This window comes from Colletotrichum abscissum (assembly GCF_030869225.1).
Source record: "Colletotrichum abscissum strain IMI 504890 chromosome Unknown Scaffold_25.1, whole genome shotgun sequence".
Lineage (NCBI taxonomy): Eukaryota > Fungi > Ascomycota > Sordariomycetes > Glomerellales > Glomerellaceae > Colletotrichum > Colletotrichum abscissum.
This window is the reverse complement of record NW_026850154.1, coordinates 180,919-198,882: the sequence shown is the minus strand read 5'-3', so window position 1 is coordinate 198,882 and position 17,964 is coordinate 180,919. Positions and strand designations below refer to the sequence as shown.

The 17,964-nt window shown below is 54.4% G+C and overlaps 8 protein-coding genes across 8 annotated transcripts; 2 read left to right on the top strand and 6 right to left on the bottom strand.

Annotated features, from left to right (window-relative positions):
• Positions 1-251: 251 nt before the first annotated feature.
• Positions 252-1,187, bottom strand: CABS01_10010 (3-demethylubiquinone-9 3-O-methyltransferase; the record flags this gene model as incomplete). Its single annotated transcript, XM_060543366.1, has 1 exon — positions 252-1,187. One exon carries the CDS (start codon positions 1,185-1,187, stop codon positions 252-254), a length of 936 nt encoding a protein of 311 aa, XP_060399547.1.
• Positions 1,188-2,826: 1,639 nt separating this feature from the next.
• CABS01_10009 (3,4-dihydroxy-2-butanone 4-phosphate synthase) lies at positions 2,827-3,681 on the top strand (the record flags this gene model as incomplete). The annotated part of the gene is made up of 2 exons (XM_060543365.1): positions 2,827-2,890; positions 3,047-3,681. 2 exons carry the CDS (start codon positions 2,827-2,829, stop codon positions 3,679-3,681), a joined length of 699 nt encoding a protein of 232 aa, XP_060399546.1.
• A 1,627-nt stretch (positions 3,682-5,308) lies between these two features.
• On the bottom strand, positions 5,309-6,801 carry CABS01_10008 (FAD dependent oxidoreductase; the record flags this gene model as incomplete). The annotated part of the gene is made up of 3 exons (XM_060543364.1): positions 5,309-5,579; positions 5,667-5,910; positions 5,961-6,801. 3 exons carry the CDS (start codon positions 6,799-6,801, stop codon positions 5,309-5,311), a joined length of 1,356 nt encoding a protein of 451 aa, XP_060399545.1.
• Positions 6,802-7,384: 583 nt separating this feature from the next.
• On the bottom strand, positions 7,385-7,960 carry CABS01_10007 (uncharacterized protein; the record flags this gene model as incomplete). The annotated part of the gene is made up of 1 exon (XM_060543363.1): positions 7,385-7,960. A coding segment is annotated over one exon (576 nt), but the record flags the coding sequence as incomplete, so codon positions are not given.
• Positions 7,961-11,247: 3,287 nt separating this feature from the next.
• Positions 11,248-12,125, bottom strand: CABS01_10006 (uncharacterized protein; the record flags this gene model as incomplete). Its single annotated transcript, XM_060543362.1, has 3 exons — positions 11,248-11,273; positions 11,374-11,741; positions 11,806-12,125. The coding sequence occupies 3 exons, from the start codon at positions 12,123-12,125 to the stop codon at positions 11,248-11,250; spliced, it is 714 nt and encodes a 237-aa protein (XP_060399543.1).
• A 1,849-nt stretch (positions 12,126-13,974) lies between these two features.
• CABS01_10005 (uncharacterized protein) lies at positions 13,975-14,434 on the bottom strand (the record flags this gene model as incomplete). Its single annotated transcript, XM_060543361.1, has 2 exons — positions 13,975-14,055; positions 14,129-14,434. 2 exons carry the CDS (start codon positions 14,432-14,434, stop codon positions 13,975-13,977), a joined length of 387 nt encoding a protein of 128 aa, XP_060399542.1.
• Position 14,435: 1 nt separating this feature from the next.
• Positions 14,436-14,939, bottom strand: CABS01_10004 (uncharacterized protein; the record flags this gene model as incomplete). The annotated part of the gene is made up of 1 exon (XM_060543360.1): positions 14,436-14,939. One exon carries the CDS (start codon positions 14,937-14,939, stop codon positions 14,436-14,438), a length of 504 nt encoding a protein of 167 aa, XP_060399541.1.
• A 2,256-nt stretch (positions 14,940-17,195) lies between these two features.
• Positions 17,196-17,525, top strand: CABS01_10003 (uncharacterized protein; the record flags this gene model as incomplete). The annotated part of the gene is made up of 2 exons (XM_060543359.1): positions 17,196-17,265; positions 17,335-17,525. 2 exons carry the CDS (start codon positions 17,196-17,198, stop codon positions 17,523-17,525), a joined length of 261 nt encoding a protein of 86 aa, XP_060399540.1.
• Positions 17,526-17,964: the final 439 nt, after the last annotated feature.

Here is a 17,964-nt window from a genome sequence, read left to right as displayed (position 1 = left end):
GATCACAACAGCCCGCCTTATGCCAACCAGCCATCACTCACCTAAAGCCTGAGTGATTCCTCGTCAGCCACAACCCTTATGGTTCGAACAAGTGACGTGCTTGAATCATGCTGCCCAATGGGAGCGGTCTTTTGAAATGGTCAACTCGCCCCATAACAGCCGACTCTAGGTAAAGGGGGTATCACCAGTGCCCATTATTCTACAGTTGCTTTTACACACCCGACTTCTTCGTACATGCGTGTAGACAAATCTCACGCCGCCCGCCTCACACCGAAAAAGTAGTTTCCAACCTTCTCGCTGCCCTTGACCTCCCTCCACCCGAGACCAGGCACATACACAACCCCCATGACCCTCGGCATCTCCCACCCCTTCCCCATAAACATGCCCTTGAGCTCGTCGTCGTTGATGTACTTGCGCCAATCGTGCGTGCCCTTGGGCACAATCCCCAAGATATCCTCGGCGATCAAATTCGTCGTGAACCAGCTCGTCCACGTCCTCGCAATCGTACTCCCGATAAGCCACCCGCCAGGCCTCACAAACGGCGCGCACCGGTCAAGGAACTCGGCCGGCGACGACACGTGCTCGACGACCTCGAACACCGACACCACATCGTAACACTCCTCAGCCTTGGTGGGAACGGGAAGCGTCTCGATCGTGGCGGCCTTGTATTCCAGCTTGCCCCGCAGTGCCGGATCACGCCGCGCGTGGCCCTTTGCGATGGCGAGCACGCCGGGCGTAGGATCGACGGCCGTGACTTTGGTAGTGTCGGGCAGCCGGGCCGCGCTCTCGGCGAAGATGCCGCCGCCGCAGCCGACGTCGAGGAAGCGCGTGGGCGTGGGCGACGGGTCGGGTTGGCTGGCGAGGCAGTCGCGGATGAAGTTGTGGCGGAGGGGGTTCATTAGGTGCAGGAGGCGCGAGGAGCCGTGGGGGTCCCACCAGTCGGCGGCGAGGATGTTGAAGTGCTCGACTTCTTCGGGGGAGACGGACGAGTAAGTCGAGCTCGAGGTTGAGCTTGGCCGGCGGAACTGGAGCGGCGCGGCGGCGGCGGTGGTGGCGGTGGCTGCAGGCCCGGGACCCGTTCGGAGGGGGAGTGACGTTGCAGCCGCGCGGGAGGATTGTTGGGGTGCCGTGCTTGTCCGCCGCAGCGCGCGCAATAAGGCGGCTGTGGCCGGGCGAGAAGATGCCATGGCGATTTGTGGTCGTGGGTACGGATCGCAGGTGTGGGGATTGAATGTGCTGGTGAGGATTTGATGGGAAATCCAGAGCTTCGAGAGAAAAATTGATGACAAAGCAGAGAGCTGTGACGTGCTAGGGTACTCCGGGAGCCGGGGGTTGGAGAAATTGGAGAATCTATCCGCGACCTCGGCGCTGTCACCGAATCAGAGTGCACTTGAATCGGTAGCTTCCCCTGCTGGTTGATCTGCACCCATCTTCATCTGCAAATGCGGCATTCCGTTACAGGTGACATTCGCGTGCATTAGAGCATAGCAGAAACACCGACCAGAATCTGTAGCAAATACAGCACTCAAAGAATCAAATGTGCTCAATCCCACAACTTTGGAATACCTTGACTACCCAGAAATTGGCTGAACCCGCACCGTGGAAACCGTACCATTTGGGCCTTGGCTAGAACAGGGCCGCGCGGGTGCTTATTCGGAAGCTTTGTCAGCGCCCACTTCATGTGTAATTCTGACTGCACCTTATGTAATCCGTACGATCTCGGTTCGCGCCGGTTGGTCGCATCTGGATGTCTTCGCATCCGTGGCATCTCACCTCAGCTGTTCGAGTTCCTACCAAGGTACTCCGTACTCCATAGGTAATATGAATGAGCAGACTCTCCGAGGTGCCAGGAATGGTGGCTCCGCGCTAGAACTCTGAAAGCCCGACCGCCGCCCGAGATTTCATGCCCGCTAGCCGATTCCTCGGCGCATTCGGCGCCAGTAGCATTGAGCCCCTCCTCATCCCACCACAATTGTCCAGGGGTCCAAAGTGCAGTTGCACGCACGCAAGACGCAAGCACATGGATGACAGGCGCAGACCAGTCTAGTGTGCAAGTCGGCCGGCGAATCCCATGAGTCAACCAACAAAGCCGAGCGATCCTCGGGACTTTTTTTTTTTTTTTTTTGTCGTCCTTGCGCCGGCCGACGACGACATGTCACATTTATAAAGGCAATCCTCCACATTGCGTGTTGAGATATTCTATTGAACACGTTGTACTATTTGGCTGTTGTTATATAATAAGTGCATCCTGAAGTTACAAGTTTGAGTACATTGATAAACAATTTGAACATCGCCGAGATACAACACCTTAGAGATCGGCCCAGATCCTATCATCCGCCAACCTTCAGGGTCAAATAAACCGGAACCGGCCCAGAACTCACTCACAGAAAGCCCCATCCTCTTCCGCCCGTTTTGCCTTGCCTCCACTCCTTCCGCATGACGGAATATCGGGTACGTTCCTGCTGAAGAAAAGAGAAAAGAAAAAAAGACGATAAAGGAGACCCGTACCCGCACCCGCCTCCCAGCCCCTGGACCACCGAACTTTGCCCGCAGAACCCCCAAGCTAGCACCTAATTTCTGCCATCTTCCACACGCGCGCGCGCGGGGATCGGCCTTTTCAATTGAACAACAACCCCTCCCCCTCACCCCTCCGTCCCGTCCGTCCACCACCGCCAACTCCAACAACACACCGTCACGAGCGAAACCTCAGCCTCGACCGCAACCTCAACTACCACCACCACCACCACCTCTTGCGCACTCTCGCCTCTTCCTCTTCGCACCTCCCACAACGACTCATTCCGCCCTCTCCATACACCAGCCGCAGCAATGCCTTCCTCAACAATAGACGAGTCAAAGTTCGACTCCATTCCGGACGCCATTGAGGCATTCCGTAAGTAATCTTCTACCCCGGAACTTCCGCTCAACCTCCCTCCCGCAAACCCTCTTCCGCCCTGCGCGCGCGCGCGCGCCTGCGCGTCCACTGGTCTCCTCCCCTTTCAATGCGTCATAGACACCATTCACTGACTCGGCCACCATAACCCCCCAGGCAACGGAGAATTCCTCGTCGTCCTGGACGACCCCTCCCGCGAAAACGAAGCAGACCTCATCATCGCAGCCGAATCCCTCACCACAGCCCAAATGGGCTTCATGATCCGCCACTCCTCGGGCTACGTCTGCGCCCCCCTCGCCCCCTCCCTCCTCCAGACCCTCAACCTCCCGCCCATGGTCTCCGCAAACGAGGACCCCCGCGGCACGGCCTACGCCGTCTCCGTCGACGCCGCTGATCCCCTGGTGACCACCGGCATCTCCGCCCACGACCGCGCCCTGACCTGCCGCGTCCTCGCCGACCCGGCCTCGGGCCCCCGAGACCTCCGCAGACCGGGCCACGTCCTGCCGCTGCGCGCGCGCGAGGGCGGCGTGCGCGAGCGGAGGGGCCACACCGAGGCCGCGGTCGACTTCTGCAGGTTGGCGGGCAAGAAGGAGGCGGCGGCGATTTGCGAGATCGTCGACGATGGTGTTCCTGTTGAGGGGCAGGCCGTGCACGAGGAGCCTGGCATGTTGAGGGGCGAGCAGTGCATCGAGTTTGCGAGGCGGTTCGGGCTCAAGGTGTGCACCATCGAGGCTCTGGTCAATTACCTTGAGAAGACGGAGGGCAAGCTGGCTGTAAACGGGTCGTCGTAGGCTGGGCGATGGGGTTGTTGATTTTCGCCGGTTGGCTTCCGGGTCTGGTGGACCGCGGCTTGACGGCAGGTTAAGTCACGTCTACTCGATTGTTAGGTTCGAATAGCTCCGGTCAGCTGGAGGGTTGAGCGAGGGTGAGAGGCCACCTTCGCAAAGGGAGAAGAATTTGCGGAGAACCGAGGCCATACCCGCTTAAGAGAAGGTCAGAAAACACCACTTGGAGGTTGCAAAAAGGATATCCTGAGCCATTGGGCCGGTGCGGCTAGTCACGGGGCAGTTGCACCGAAAAGAGAGGGAACGAGGAATCGAGCAAGATGGACATTGCATATTGCGATATGTATATACATTGGTATATCTTTGGACATGGCGGGTTACTATAAAAGACAATGGCTCAACACCACAAAACAACATGGGCGCTTTACGGGTGCCCTGAATCTTACTCCTCTCATCTGCGTCACATCTCAGTGGTACTGAAATCTCTCACGCGGCGTCTAGTCGCAGCTGTCAAGTCCCAACCCAACGTTGGCATTGCCTGCTTGCGTTCAGCCCAAAGTGATTGAATCAAAACTCAAAAGGGGCTGGCTGTCTGGGAACTGGGAGATCAAAGAATGAGATGGTCGTTATCTCTACCGTCCTTAGATCACAAAAGGCCATCACTCACGTATCGCGCGAAGCTCCTCCCGAGCTGATACGCCGCTACATAAACCAAAGAAAACCACACCAATAATCTATTTCACTGCAATGAGTATGCTGAGACATGATTCCTTTGCAGTACAAAAACCCGACCTCCGCACTACACCTTGACCAACGGACTGAACCCTCCGCAGCAGCACAGATGAGATATTTATCCCAGACAATTGCCACATCACATAGTCCCCGATGATGTCCGTACCTAACAACGCAAAGCGTTCTAGTCGATCTACTCCCCTCTCCTCCCAAGGTACCCGTCACACGATCTGTTCAACACCCACCAACACCAACATGAAGAAGAAAAAAGCTGTCTTTGAGCGGTCCACTACGGTACGGCGGGTGACATTCTAGGAAGGGAGTACAAAACGTCAAGAAGGTTGTACCTGGGCTACCGAACAACGACCAACGGAACCAACCAAGCCACCGGGACAGAATGAAGCATGTTTGGTTCAGACATGCGAACCTGGGGCGTGCCGGGCTGACCAGCCTTCGGCAAATCCGATATCTCGGCCACTGCAGATCGGCACGTATTTCATATCTGCGGTTCGGGATGCCGATGACAGTGAAGCCCATTTTATGCTGGAGGTAGTCAATCAAACCTCCATGTACTGACACCTCGACAACGCCACCTCGCAAAAAGAAAGCAAAAGAGAACAACAACGCGCATTGTCACTACCTGCCTATATCCTCCAGATATAATAATCATCGCCACGATGCCCGCATGCGTTATGCCGTGTATCCATCCCAATGCCCTGTGCCGGAGTATCAATGCAATTCCCATCACAACGAGCACCCGGCGGCACAGGATGCACCTCGTCTAATAACGCCAGCAATGCATGTATGTATCCATCATTATCATCGTCGTCGTCATCATCATCCTCTTCTTCTATCTCAATCCCTAGAGAATCGAAATCATGAGGTGGAAGCCGAGATGAACTCAGCATTCGAGCTTCTCACCCTTCATCCACTCCCCCAAGTCTCCTTCGATATCATACGTCGCGTTGGCGACCTGTCCCCCAGGCTTACGGTCCCAGGCCCACATGTCGGCGTACTCGGCCTCGAGCTTGCCGTGCATCATCTTAACGACGTACTCGCCAATGACGGGGAAGAACTTCCAGGCGTGGAACGAGCCGCCCGTTGCGACGTAGAGGTTCTTGCAGCGGGAATGAGGGGAAATAAGAAAGTCGTGCCCAGGCGTGGTCGCGTCCCTGTTGTGTCGCGTGGCGGTGTAAGCATATCTCGGGCCGAGGTTTTACGGGTGATACGATGGCAGCAACGGGGGGGGCAAGACTTACCAGCAGACACGGTACTTTTCAATCACTTTGTCATTCATCTCGTCTCCGTAAAGACCTTTGAGGGTCTTGCGAGCTTGCTCCTTAAGGCGCTCGGGAACTCCGTCTTCGGTCCACTCGGTGAGACTTGGAGACGACGGTGCGAGTGACATGGTCTTGCCAGTCATGGCGTGAAACTGGTGATATGTAAAAGCCATGTCACAGTTGAACTTGAGTGTTCCGTCCGGAGTCATAGACATGGACTCGCCTGGTCTCTTGTCAATATCTGCACTAGTAGAAACAGTTCAAATGACTCACCTTTGACCGAGGGAATACGGTTCTTGAGCACGGGAATGCCCTCAAACTTGTCCTTGTGCGCCCCCTGAACGCTGGTAGTGAAGCTCACGGCACCGGTAGCAACGACTCGATCCCCAGCATGAAGCTCCTTACGCTCAGGGGCACTCTCCAGGAGCAGCGACGAGGTACGAGCACCAGTGCAGAGCAACACGACGCCCTTGACCTCGTGTCCGTTGTCCAGCCTGACTCCGGTGCAGTCTCCTTCGCTGCTGAAGAGCAAGCTCGTGACCTCGGCCGTGATGAGCTTGGCTCCCTCGTCGATAACTCTCTGGCGGGCAGCTTCGAGAGAGTTGGCCGCCTCGAACCAGCCGCACTGAGGGTTATACCTCACCCGGTCGAGTCCCTCAAAGTCGGCCGTGGCAAAGGCAGGCCATTCGGCTCGCACCTCGTCAGGAGTCATCCATCTGGCGCCAGACTCGTGGCCGAGGGCGCGATGGACATCCTGAGCCTTGTCGTTGTGGTTCTTATCCTTGTTGTTGTGAGGTTCAGCACGGATCATGCCGACTTGGTGGAAGAAGGGGTTCCAGAAGGAGTCAGTCTCCCAATACCTCAAGGCCTCGATGGCCAGCTTTGCGTAAGGCAGGTTTGGATAGTCATTCCTGCCAATCTTGGAGATGTCATGGGACGCCGCCTTGGGGTTGGCGAGGGCGGTAGGGTCAATGAGAACAATACTGCAGTCAGGCTTGTATTTACGCAGCCAGATGATCGTAGAGAGGCCAAAGATGCCTCCTCCAACGACGATGTAGGTTTCCGACTTGACGCCGGTGCCCTGAGGGGCTGTGAATAGCGATGACTTGGCCATAATATGTTTTTCTTGTAATGCAATCTGCTTCTGAGAGCTGGTTGTAACTAACACGAGGGAGATCTCACATCACTTCGGACACGGCTCGAGTCTTTATATAGATAAACACGTCAGCATCTCGAAGACGGAAAGAAGGCAGAAAAGAGCAACGCATTATCCACAAGGGAGAATGTTTGATACACACGCCTGTGCCTACGTCTACGCCTCAGTGGCTTCTTCCGTCCATCCGTTCCTTCGTCGTCCACGGCTCAGGCGCGGATATCCGTTCTACTCCAAGGGACCCGCGCAGCAAGCACGTACGAGATTAGATGCCGACGTCCAACCGACCACCGATGGCACACACCGTCCACTCGGGGAAGGACCGACGTTGACACTTGGATCTCCTAGGAAAACTCGCCATCATTCTCTCTCCCTAGGGGGAGTCGAGCGGGAAATCAAGTGACCTGGAATGGCCTGACTCTGAATCCCTGGAGTGAGGATCTAGAGTGAATGGAGGCGGCCGGGCCCCGGGAAATCCCAGATGTACATGGTCATGGGCGCAGCGCAGCTGGAGCGCAGGAGGACGGGGTAATGCGACTTGCATTCATTTGACGGGGCCATGCCGTGTGTGTTCTATGCTGCCGTTGTTGGAACCATGGGAGTGAGTATACCGACGACAGCCAGGACACGACGTCGATTCGCATCCCATCACATCAGTAGAGGGTGGCGAAAACCCAGGAGATTTCGGGTTAGACAGAAAGAAAGGGCGACGAAGGAGCAGAACGTCGCAACAGAAGCGGCGTATTCGTCTCGGGAGTGGCAGCAGGCGGCGCCGAGCGAGGTGAGACCAAACCAGGCGGCTCCCGGGGCACGGAGGGATCTGCGATCTGACAAGATTGGTATCCGTGGTCACATAGACAGTAGCGTGGTCTGGTGTAGGTAGTGAAGTGTAGCGTAAACCACGTTGAGATGGATGGTCGTTGCTTTGGGCTTGTGAGGTGAAGTGGTGTTGTGACTTGTCGATGCGAGAGTGTTGGAGGGGACTTTGGAGGGGGGTGCAGTAAGCGAGTAATGAAGGGGACCGGGGGGGTGGTTGCCGTCGAGGATGCGGGTCTTTCCAGGTTGCGCTTGCGGTTCCGCTTTCTTGTCGTCGTTGGAATCGAGCAAGGAAGCCACGATCTCAAAGGGTTGAAGTTGCCTTAGGTAAGGCAGCTGCCATGGGCCATGCCGCCATGGGCCATGGGGGAAAGAGGAGTGGAGTGGAGGAAGGAAGAGGAGGGTCAGGTCAACTGTCAGGGGGGAAGGAAGAGAGGAGCATCAGGGAGGTACGTACTCGATAGTGACCCTAGATTGATATCCAGAACGGGCAGGGGTCTTGCCCATCGGTGCGGCGTGCCATGGGTACCCGTACACTACTAAGGTACGTAGGAAAGTGTTGCACCATGGCCCTGCCTTGTTCGTGACTGCCAAACTGTGCCGTGTATTCTCATTGGTCCGGCCTTTGTTCCTCTCCAAGTGACCAATCACAGCTCAACTGCCTCAACAACCTTACCCTTGGCTTCCATCAAGAACATCAAACCCCCTAGCCTAGCGTTCTTTTCTCAGCAAAAGAAGACCAGGTTCATTGATATCTCGACAAATGTTCAAGACCCAGCCCAGCTGACTATCTAATTCTACTCCCGTCCCCGTGCTCCATACTTTACTCTTAAGCCTGCAATGAGGAAATGCTCAAGACGCCAGGAAACGCCTAGGGCGGGACGACAACCCTTGAAGATTCTCCATATCACTAACGCAGGTCACGACGAATCCAGCGTCGTGCGATTCGTACCGCTGATGGATACTCAACAACTCCATCCCAAGACCAAGAAAAGCCCACGAGGAGGGGGTTCCATTCCTCCTCGGAAGTCTGCTCTCCTCGAATCGAGGTCGTAGTCCATCCACTTCTTGCCTCAAACTAGAACAAGAACACTCACTCATCTGTTCGACGTACGCAGTCTCGAGTAAGGTTAGTCGTAGCGATGGGTGTCTAGATAGCAAACTTGCGAGTTGCATACCTACACCTAATTCAAGACTCTTTCCGGACATTGCTCCTCTTCCGGATGGACTGGCCGTTTTCTCGTTGCTTTTACCGTTGGTTTTTGGGGGTGGTGTTGGGTTCAATTACCTCACTCGAGTAGCAGTAGCAGTGAATACCTTAGTTGCCTGACTGTGTTTCCCAAAATACGCCATGTTCCAGCTTTCTACTGAAGCGGGATTCTTGCCGTAGCTCCCAATCGAAAAGACGTGTTCGGCAATCCCTTGCTCTCTATCTCTCTGTGTCAGTGTTTCCTTCTCCCGCTGTCTTGCAGTTACTCTCCTCTTCTCCAGCGACCGCCAAGAACCAACTTCCTCACGTCTCTGGCGCGCTTCTGGCGAAAGGGGGGGGGGCCCCCGCGCCCCGAACTCGATCGACTGCATACCCATCCCTACCAGCAATTCACTTCAGTCAGTATGGCCGATTTTCGAGATACGGGTTCCCAGGCTCATTAGACATACCATGTTCCATCAAAATCCATGGCCAAGCCTGGGCACTTTCCTGCTGCGGTGTCTTGCTGCGGTGCGCCACCCATCATCTCTCTCTCCGCGCTAGTGTGCAAAGGACAAGAGAAAAAGTCTCTTCCTTCCAACCAACTAACTCTCACACTCTATGTGTCTGCTGGCTCTTGACCTGGTGCCGGTGCCTGGTATGCTTCCCTCCCATTTTTTTCTTCTGCATTTGCCTCTTTCTCTCTGCGGCGTCTGCCGTTCTCGTATTATTTCCTCTACCCCCTTTCCATCCTACCTTAATGATCTGACATGACAGTCTTACCCCCAATTCGAGAAAAAGGCGCATGTCAGAAGGCGAGACAATCGCCTCTGTGAAACCAACCCCATCATAGATGCTCTGCCGCCGTCCCGTGTCCAATCGCTTGTAAATGAGTGCAGGTGCAATTGTATGTAAGGGTTCAGAAACTGTGGTGAACCCAGGTCTTTTTCCCGTACATCTTCTTCGGGAGACGATCTGCCCACGAGGTGTTGTTGCACCAGGCTTCACCAGCGTCCTTTTCCCGTACGACACGACATCTGATGACAGACGGGCATTTGCTCCGTAAGGTAGCCAGCCCTTCCTCTCCTGCCTTGCCTGCCCCTCCCTTCCCCCTCCCGCGACCAAGCCTGCAAGGTCCAGAATTCACAACGGGGGAGGGGAGGCACCACACAAGCTGACGCCCACGGCACATCTCCCGCTTAGTTTTGACTGTGTTCCAGTCACCCTTCCACCAGGTTCTGAGCCGTCTTGCCGGTCCACGTCCTGGCATCTCATCATGCCGGCAGTAGTACAGTACGAATACGCCCGCCCGCCATTTTCCCTTCCAAGGTTGTTTGCTTTGCGCATGCCAGTCCCAGAACCCCGTCTCGCAGCGTTTGAAGGATTTCCGTAGTAAGCGGAAACTAACCAGAAACCTGGTAACACTCGTGATAATAATTAGGTACTTCAGCTCAGATACAGAATATCGACGTCGACGATTTCTCTCCCAATGAGTCAGTATCTGCCAGGTTTAACCGGCAGGCATGTCTACCCACCTAGACTATTTCGTGACGACCTTGGCCCAACGTCTTTCGACTGCCATCTTTGATGGCGCCCGCATGAGATTGTCCATGTTTCACTGGCACACCGCAAAGCCCAAAAAATTACCAATCGGCATCTCCTGCAGATGTTGCCGACTGGAACGTTTCCTCCGTTCGCTGTTTGTTGGATTCTTTCCGAGTTTTCTTCGAAAGACGGCGCAGCGCAAGGATACAGAGACTTGTCCAATAAGCGGGCATGGGTTTCTTCGCCAACAGAATGATATTTGGCGACCAACATCGATCGTAGTCCGTGAGACTTTGTGCACGCATTTCCGTGCAAATGTTTCATAGGTGGGCTAAACCCTCAGGTACTCTCTCATACAGCAGCCAACCACCCGGTAGTCAAGAACCAGACTGCTCTGACCAACCAGCTCTCCCATGCAAGGCGCATCATGTGCGCGTCCCAATCCAAAATGACTGTCGCTGACCCCTCCCAACATGAGAGTAATGATACATTGTGCTAGCCCAACGCCATGGAATGCTTGTCCCTTATACCAAGCAAGAAACAGAGAGATAAAAAAACCGCTGTTGCCCCCAATCATTATGTCGTGCTGTAAATGGAATTCGCTCTGCCTGCCCCGGATGCTGTCCCGGTCGCCGGTCCGGAATTCAATCCGGCTGCAGACTAATTCATGAGCTTAGATGCAATACTACCTTCGGGCCCCAGGCAACGGTGAGGGCTGGTCGTGCTTGACATTTTGCTGATGTCGAACCAACTGGTCCTTCCTGGCGAATCCGTCTTTATTTGGACATCCTGGTAGTTGGCACTTGTGAGGTTTGGAATGCTTCTGCAAGTGTTGCCTGCTCCTATTAGCGTTGAACTCAGAGATGGGACCCAGCCGTCATACCTGTACATGCAGTTCCGGTGAAAGATCTTGGGTCCCCCGTTGATATTTTGACCCCCTTTTTGACATGTCCTCCAGTAAGGGCACCTATACTCGCCCTTACCTCTGTGTCGAAGAGAGTCCATATCCACACGATTTGGGTTCCTCTCGTCCGAGTCGTCCGCATCCAAGACATCGTCATCCTCCTCTTCGTCCTCATCATGTGGAGATGGCGGGCTGGTTGATCGCCTGTCACCATCAGATGGATGGTAGGTGCGCGAGCTATCAGAAAATGATGCTTGAGATCCCACCGCAGAGAACCCTGTTGTCGAGCTTGATCCTAAAACGGAAAATGACGACCTGGAGCTGGAGTCTGAAGCCATAGGGTGTTGTCTGTACTCTGGAAGATATCTGTTTTGGTGTGGTGGAGCTGCACGATCTCTGATGGTCTTCAGATTGCCCGCACTGCTGTTGATTTCTTCCTTCATATTGCTAAAACGCCGTCAGCAGTGTGCACCTCCCACGGCCGGAAAGATAGAAAAGTACTTGTACGCACTTTAGCATTTTGTGTTGAGTTTTTGCGAATTCCAGAATGCCCATGTCGTTGAACCCATTAGCGCGGTAGGCCTGGTCTACGAGATTGTGACCGGTCGATTCCAAGCGCTCTTTCGTCAGGTAGTCGTCGGTGAACTTCTTAAAGGCATCGAAAACATGCATCGTGACGTCTGCCATGTACGCCAATTCGCCTTCTCTCTGACTGTGCCGTGGAAATGTCTTTCTGAATTCATCAAATATGCCCGTGAACATCATGAGAGCCTCCGTCTCCCGGTTGACGGCCTTCTCGGGGTTGAGTAACGAGTTGATATCGAGAGGCATGTTGAAAATAGTGGCGTAGCCCGAAGCATGAACTCAATTAAGATGGTGCCTATTCGTGGATGGTCGTGAGTTATATCGTGCCAAGTTGAAACAGCAGGCCAAAACGGTTGAGCTTGTCGTTTGGAGCGAGTGTTACGGTGGAATATCGAGACTTTGATGTTGAAGTGAGGACCGGTGGTGATAGTAGTTCAGCAAACCATTTCGAAGCAGACCAAGTGGGTCTCTGTGGAAGAAGGCAAGCTTGGTGATGCTGGCCAGGCCAAGGAGGGATTTACGAGGAGTCGAGAGTTGAGACGTTGAGAGAGGACAAGCGTTGGCGTTGGCGTTGATGGAGCTAGAGAAGTGCTAGAGGTAACGTCCCGGTCACAACTCAGGAAAAGTTTGTAGGATTTGGGCAGGGGAAAGTAGAACTTGAAAGATGGAGACGGGTGGAGAGGGGGTTGAGTTGAACAAAGTGACGGGGGAGGGGAAAGAGAAAAGAGATAAGACCCGAGTCTAGCAGAAACACACGAGGGACGGCGGATAGGGCCAGAGGAGAAGCTAAGGTAAGGAGTAAGCGGTTGAAGGCAAGGAGAAAGAGAGAGATAGAGAGAGGATCAATCTGATGGATGGAGAGTGACCATCGACGGGGCGAGGCCGGGGGAAGGGGAGCGGCAGACGGCCAAAAAGCGGATCTCAGGCTGGCACGAGGGGGGCAAACGGCTCGCTGAGGACGCAGCAAGCATGTAATGGCGCGTTGGCGACAGCGATGATATTGGCGAGAGGTGCGTGTGAGGAAATGAAGATGAGAGAGTGGTGGTGAATCCTCCAAGTAGCTGCAGATGCGGTCTCAGTCGTAGTGCCAGTCCCTTGCCTCGTTACGCCCGTAGGAATCGGTCAAGCAGAAAAGCCCAAAATCCCAGGACTCAGGGCTCAGGGCTCAGAGGAGAGAGGAGCCTGAAGGGGGTGGGAGAAGAGATGGAGAGGGGGCAATGATGAAAAGCCTGACGGAGGAGTCTTGGTGGACGGAGGGGGGCAAGACACGACACGAAAGAGGAGAGCATGGCATGGCGAGTGAGGCAAGTAGAGGATCCCGCTGCCGCTGCCGCTGCCGCTACCGCAGAACGTGAGAGGAAGTGAAAAGTGGAGGAAGAGAAGAACAAGAACGAGGCCATCCGTGAGGAGAAACTGGAGTGGCATTCTGCATGTTTCTGCATGTCTAAGACGGAAGGGGTGCAAGGGCCAATGGTGGGTTGACGGTTGGCTTCGCGTGGGTGGTGGATAAGCAGACCGAATGTAAGCAGCGCGAGACAAAAGAGGGAATGGGTGCGACGCAGCAGTGGCAGTAGCGACGCAGCGGCGAGAAGAAGCAATTGTGCGGCTCGAGGCAGGGCAAGTTCGGGGGGGGGGGGGGGGAGGGGCCCAGAACGCGGCCGATCTGAACGAGAAGTTCGAATGTCCAGAGCATCCGTACAGACTGGAGTCTCCATACCTAAGCGTGCTAAGGTACCTTTCGGCGTGGGAGTGGATGAGAGACATGGACGAGGGGGGGTGCGGGCAGGCACCGTTACCGGGACCCATAAGGCAGGTTGACCAGGTGGGGATCATGGAACCCAAGGCACGGCCGCAGGGAGACCTTGGAAGATAGGTACCTTACCTTACTTTACCTCACCTTACATAACTTGGAGTGAGGAAAGTACGGAATACTTGATTACCTAGTTTACTGCCTTATTCTTCCACTTTGAAGTATCGGAAGGCGGCAACAGATGACAGGCAGGACCGACTGGTAGTTGAGGTGTCCTTGTCAATATCTTGGGTATCTTGTGGGAGGTATACTCGGGGCAGGCAAATCATAGTCTTCCTTCTCCTCCTAGTTGAAAGATGTCAAAGAAGAAAGAGCGGTGTCAGTCACGGTGGTGAGGATGGCACTACCTATCCTCGCACCAATTATCTGGATGGGTGTTGCAGCATAAGATAAGTTGGGAGTTGGAAACCTGTCAACATCTACGCCTTTGTCGACGTACCAGACGTAGTCTGATGGAATCGTAATGGCAAGCCATGGGGCTCCGGGATTTGTCCGAAGGGTGGGTGCCCATCTGAACGCCGGTTGATGGCATCTCGATGATGTCGATCAGCATGTTGGGAGCTGCTGGTGCTAGAACCGGTGCCGTTGCCGGCGCGGATAGCGACCAGACCGTTGGTACCGCTTCTGTTGGTTGCGCGGCTTTGCCGAAGCGATCAAGGTCAAGGTCAGGGTCATGAACATGGTCTGAGTGATGAAAGGTGATGATGTCCACGATGGCGAAAGTCGCACCTGGCAGACGCCTCATATCAGCAAGGGTTGAGGGCTATGGCCGCGGATAGATGAGAGACAAAGAAAGATATGAGGATCCAGGAACAGCATGGAAGATGAAGCAAGCACTGCAAGCTGGGAAAGAATGTAATTATTGCCCAACTGCAGCGTGCTGGAACTGGAAATGAAGTACGGATACCATCCGTCGACCAGGATAAGGCATTTCTGAACTGCTCTAATCTTGCATGAGAAAGAGAAAAGATGTGCTGCAGGTGATAATAATTGTGGTTGCAACTTGCCAGACCCTTTTTTACTCCGTCGGGATCCGTACGGACATTGGGCGCTTGTCTGCCCGTCTTCCAGGTCGGTATCCGTAAATATTTTGGTGCATGAGGGATCGGCAATCCCTCCCCACGTCGTATCTTTTGGAGAATCGTACACTTTATTGAGAATCGAGGTAAGAAGAGGCAAAAGAAAACATGTAGGTGGTAATGGAAGACCATGGTACCATGCATGCCACGATTCCCTCCCGTGAACTTCATGGACGGCGGTCAGGTCATGGAACCTGAAAGGTCAGGCCAGGGTCGGGCAGGCAGGAAGAGCGTGGGGCGGGCGGGCGAGGGATGCGGTGAGGTGGAGGAAAGTTGAAGTGGGCACTGGGAAAGCTGTAAGGACAGAAACGAATACTGGGGAGCTGGTGAGCTGCGAACGAGCTGCAAAGCGGCAAATACCCATTTCACAATTGTTGCTGGGCGCAGCGCCGCAGACTCGCAAGTTGCCCGCTTGCTGCAGCATTGATCGGTTGGTTGGATTTGCAACATTGGACCAGGGAGAAATGCATGTGCGAGCGAATGGGGAAAGGTCTGCCTCAGAAAACCCATGTCTACAGACTGGCACACTAACAGATTACAGTAGGCAGGTGGATGCAGGTCGTTGGTGGCGGGGAAAGAGGGAGGGGGCACAGTTGGGAAGCCACGCTAGCGAGAGATACTTAGTGACAAGTTCGACATGGGCAAGATGGGGAAGGGGGGCACCATCAAATAAGGTACTTGGCGACTTCGTACCTACACGAAGGAAGGAGGGGGAACACCAAGGGTAAAGATCGGCCTCGAAAGGTATCCCCCTTCGTCGTTCAACAGGCTCTGGCAGCCACCAACTTGGCAAGACTCAAGAGTCGCTTCCTTGTCCAACATTCCTGCCTCGCTCATGTTCCCTCCTTCTTGCTATGCTTTCTTTTTCTTGCAGATACCCTCAGGTTCTTCCATTCTCTACCTAAGGTACCTTCCTGGAGGCTGGTGCTTCTTCACCTTGCCGCGTCTTGCTGGTTCCCATGGGTCCACCACTCGTGACCGCACAATTTGGGAAAATGCATTGGGTGTGATTCTCCTGCTGTGCCACAAAGACAGTCCACTTGTTCGATGTCTCCTTCTCGAGAACGTGCGGGTTTCTGCTTTCTTGACAACCTCCCCACCTACATGCCATCCATTCCATCCTGATCTTACCTGCGCATGGGACTCCCTCAGGTGATTTTCCATGATAATCCATCATCATCTTGCTTCCTGGTTGACAAAGAACGACACGAACAATTACCTGACCGCGCATTCCCAAACACGCGCCTCCAAGGGTCCCGAGTTGTCGAATTAAGCTCACCCCCCGACCCCCGACTTAGAGTTCGCCTGGCGTGACATGCGCACGCAGCAAGGACCACTTTCACCCGAAGTTGCAGTCCGTCGCAGTCGCCGTCGCAGTCTTCTCTTGTCCGTCACCGCTCCGGCGCCCACGTCCAGTCACCAGTGGAGGTCCAGCTCCAGCTTACCTTGGGCTCCAGCTTCAGCATCTGCTGCGTGTGAAGTCTGAGCCCGATCAGATACCCGTACCTTGCCTTGGTGACGGGAGGAAAGAATCTGGCATCGCTACTGCCCGTGTCAGGTCGTTGTCGCCTCCTTCTTCCTCTTGTCTCCTTTGCCCACCTCCACCACAATCTCCGCCTCCGCATCGCCCTCCTGGTCCCCAACGCCATCCTTCTTGACCCCTTCCTCAGAGGACCTAACCAGAGTACCTTTATACCTGCCTCGTTAAGCTACCTACCTACCTACCTGGGGTAAGGTTAGGTATCGAGGCGGGACCTTCCATTCCCGTCCTTGACGTCAAGATCAAAGTATTCGGGTAAGTAGATATTCACCCATCTAATTCGACTGCCCACCTCAGTCGCTTCCTTCCCGGTCCTATCTCTTTCCTCCAACCGCTCACAGTCACGTGGAGTGTGTCAAACCACATCGCTCAGTCGCCTTCTCGGAGGTGGTCCCGATGCTTGATGCCAATTGAGACACACGTGTTGGGTCACACCTTCCTTCAGATGATGTTAGTTGCTTGGGCACCGCAGTCGGTGTGCCCTCCCTCGATGGGACATCCACACGGAAGCTTACACACACACACACACACACACACTTTTTCTTTTGGACCCATCTCCTGAGTCTTGCTTTCTCCTCGTTCAAGGGATCCAACCCCCGCTGCTTCGACCATTTCTTCTTCGTCTCTTCCCTTTCCCCTCCCCCGCCGTCCTTTCTCGCTTCCTGAGTACCTTGTTATCGAAGAAAGTTAATTCTTTCTAAGTCACAAGTACAAGAATACAGTTTTAATAAAACAGTGTAGTGCCCACCCAGCACTTGAATTGAGATGCTTTTTCAAGCTTGCCATGAGAGAAAGATGACTGTACTACTGACTGCCTACTATCGAGGTCCGCAAGTAGCGCTATGGCTTCAATCGCTGTGGCTTCAACCGTGATAGCTTCGCCCGTGATGGGCGAAAAGTCTGATTATGAGTCCCTTAAAAGCCTCTCATCAAGAGCTATAAGAGCCTCCGAGTTAAGTTAAAATGCTTGCCAAGATACCAACAACCAAACCAACCCCACGATAACGACCTTAACAAAACACCTAGTGGACAACGCCAGAATCCTCACCTACGTTAGGCACGATCCACGAAGCGTAGCAACGCGGCCGCAGAGCATCGCCAACATGTCCCACGCCAAGAAGGGCATCATCAGCACCAACGAGACGGACAGGGCCGTGTCGATATGGCGCCTCGGCTTCCTCCTACAGCTCGAGGATAATCGCCTTAGACAGCATTAGAAGTCTATTAGAAAGCTCTCTCGAGTGCTCCGGCACATCCACCGCCATCTCCGCAATAGCAAGACTCCCGGCGCCCACGCACAAGAGTGGGTTACCTACCTCCAGACAGTAACACCAGCCTACCAACAAGCTGTCGAAACTGCGATTCTAGCGATCCCTTGACGAGGGAGAGGGTGGAATGGAGGAAAGGATGGGTGACTTGTGAAAAGGGTTGAGGTTGAACAGTGCGGAATTCGAGGGCAGGGTAGCGTCTACATGTACTGCGGCAATCCTCTAGTAATGCAAAACGATGGAGTTAAACAGTGCCTTTCTCGCTTCCATGCCAATCCAGGCGCAGACGTTGGCAGAAGGAATGTAAGAATCGCGTCACAGTCGCAGACACGCTAAGGCAAGGCAGACAGGGCGACCTATCGCGGTGTAACGATAACTTTGCCTTGTG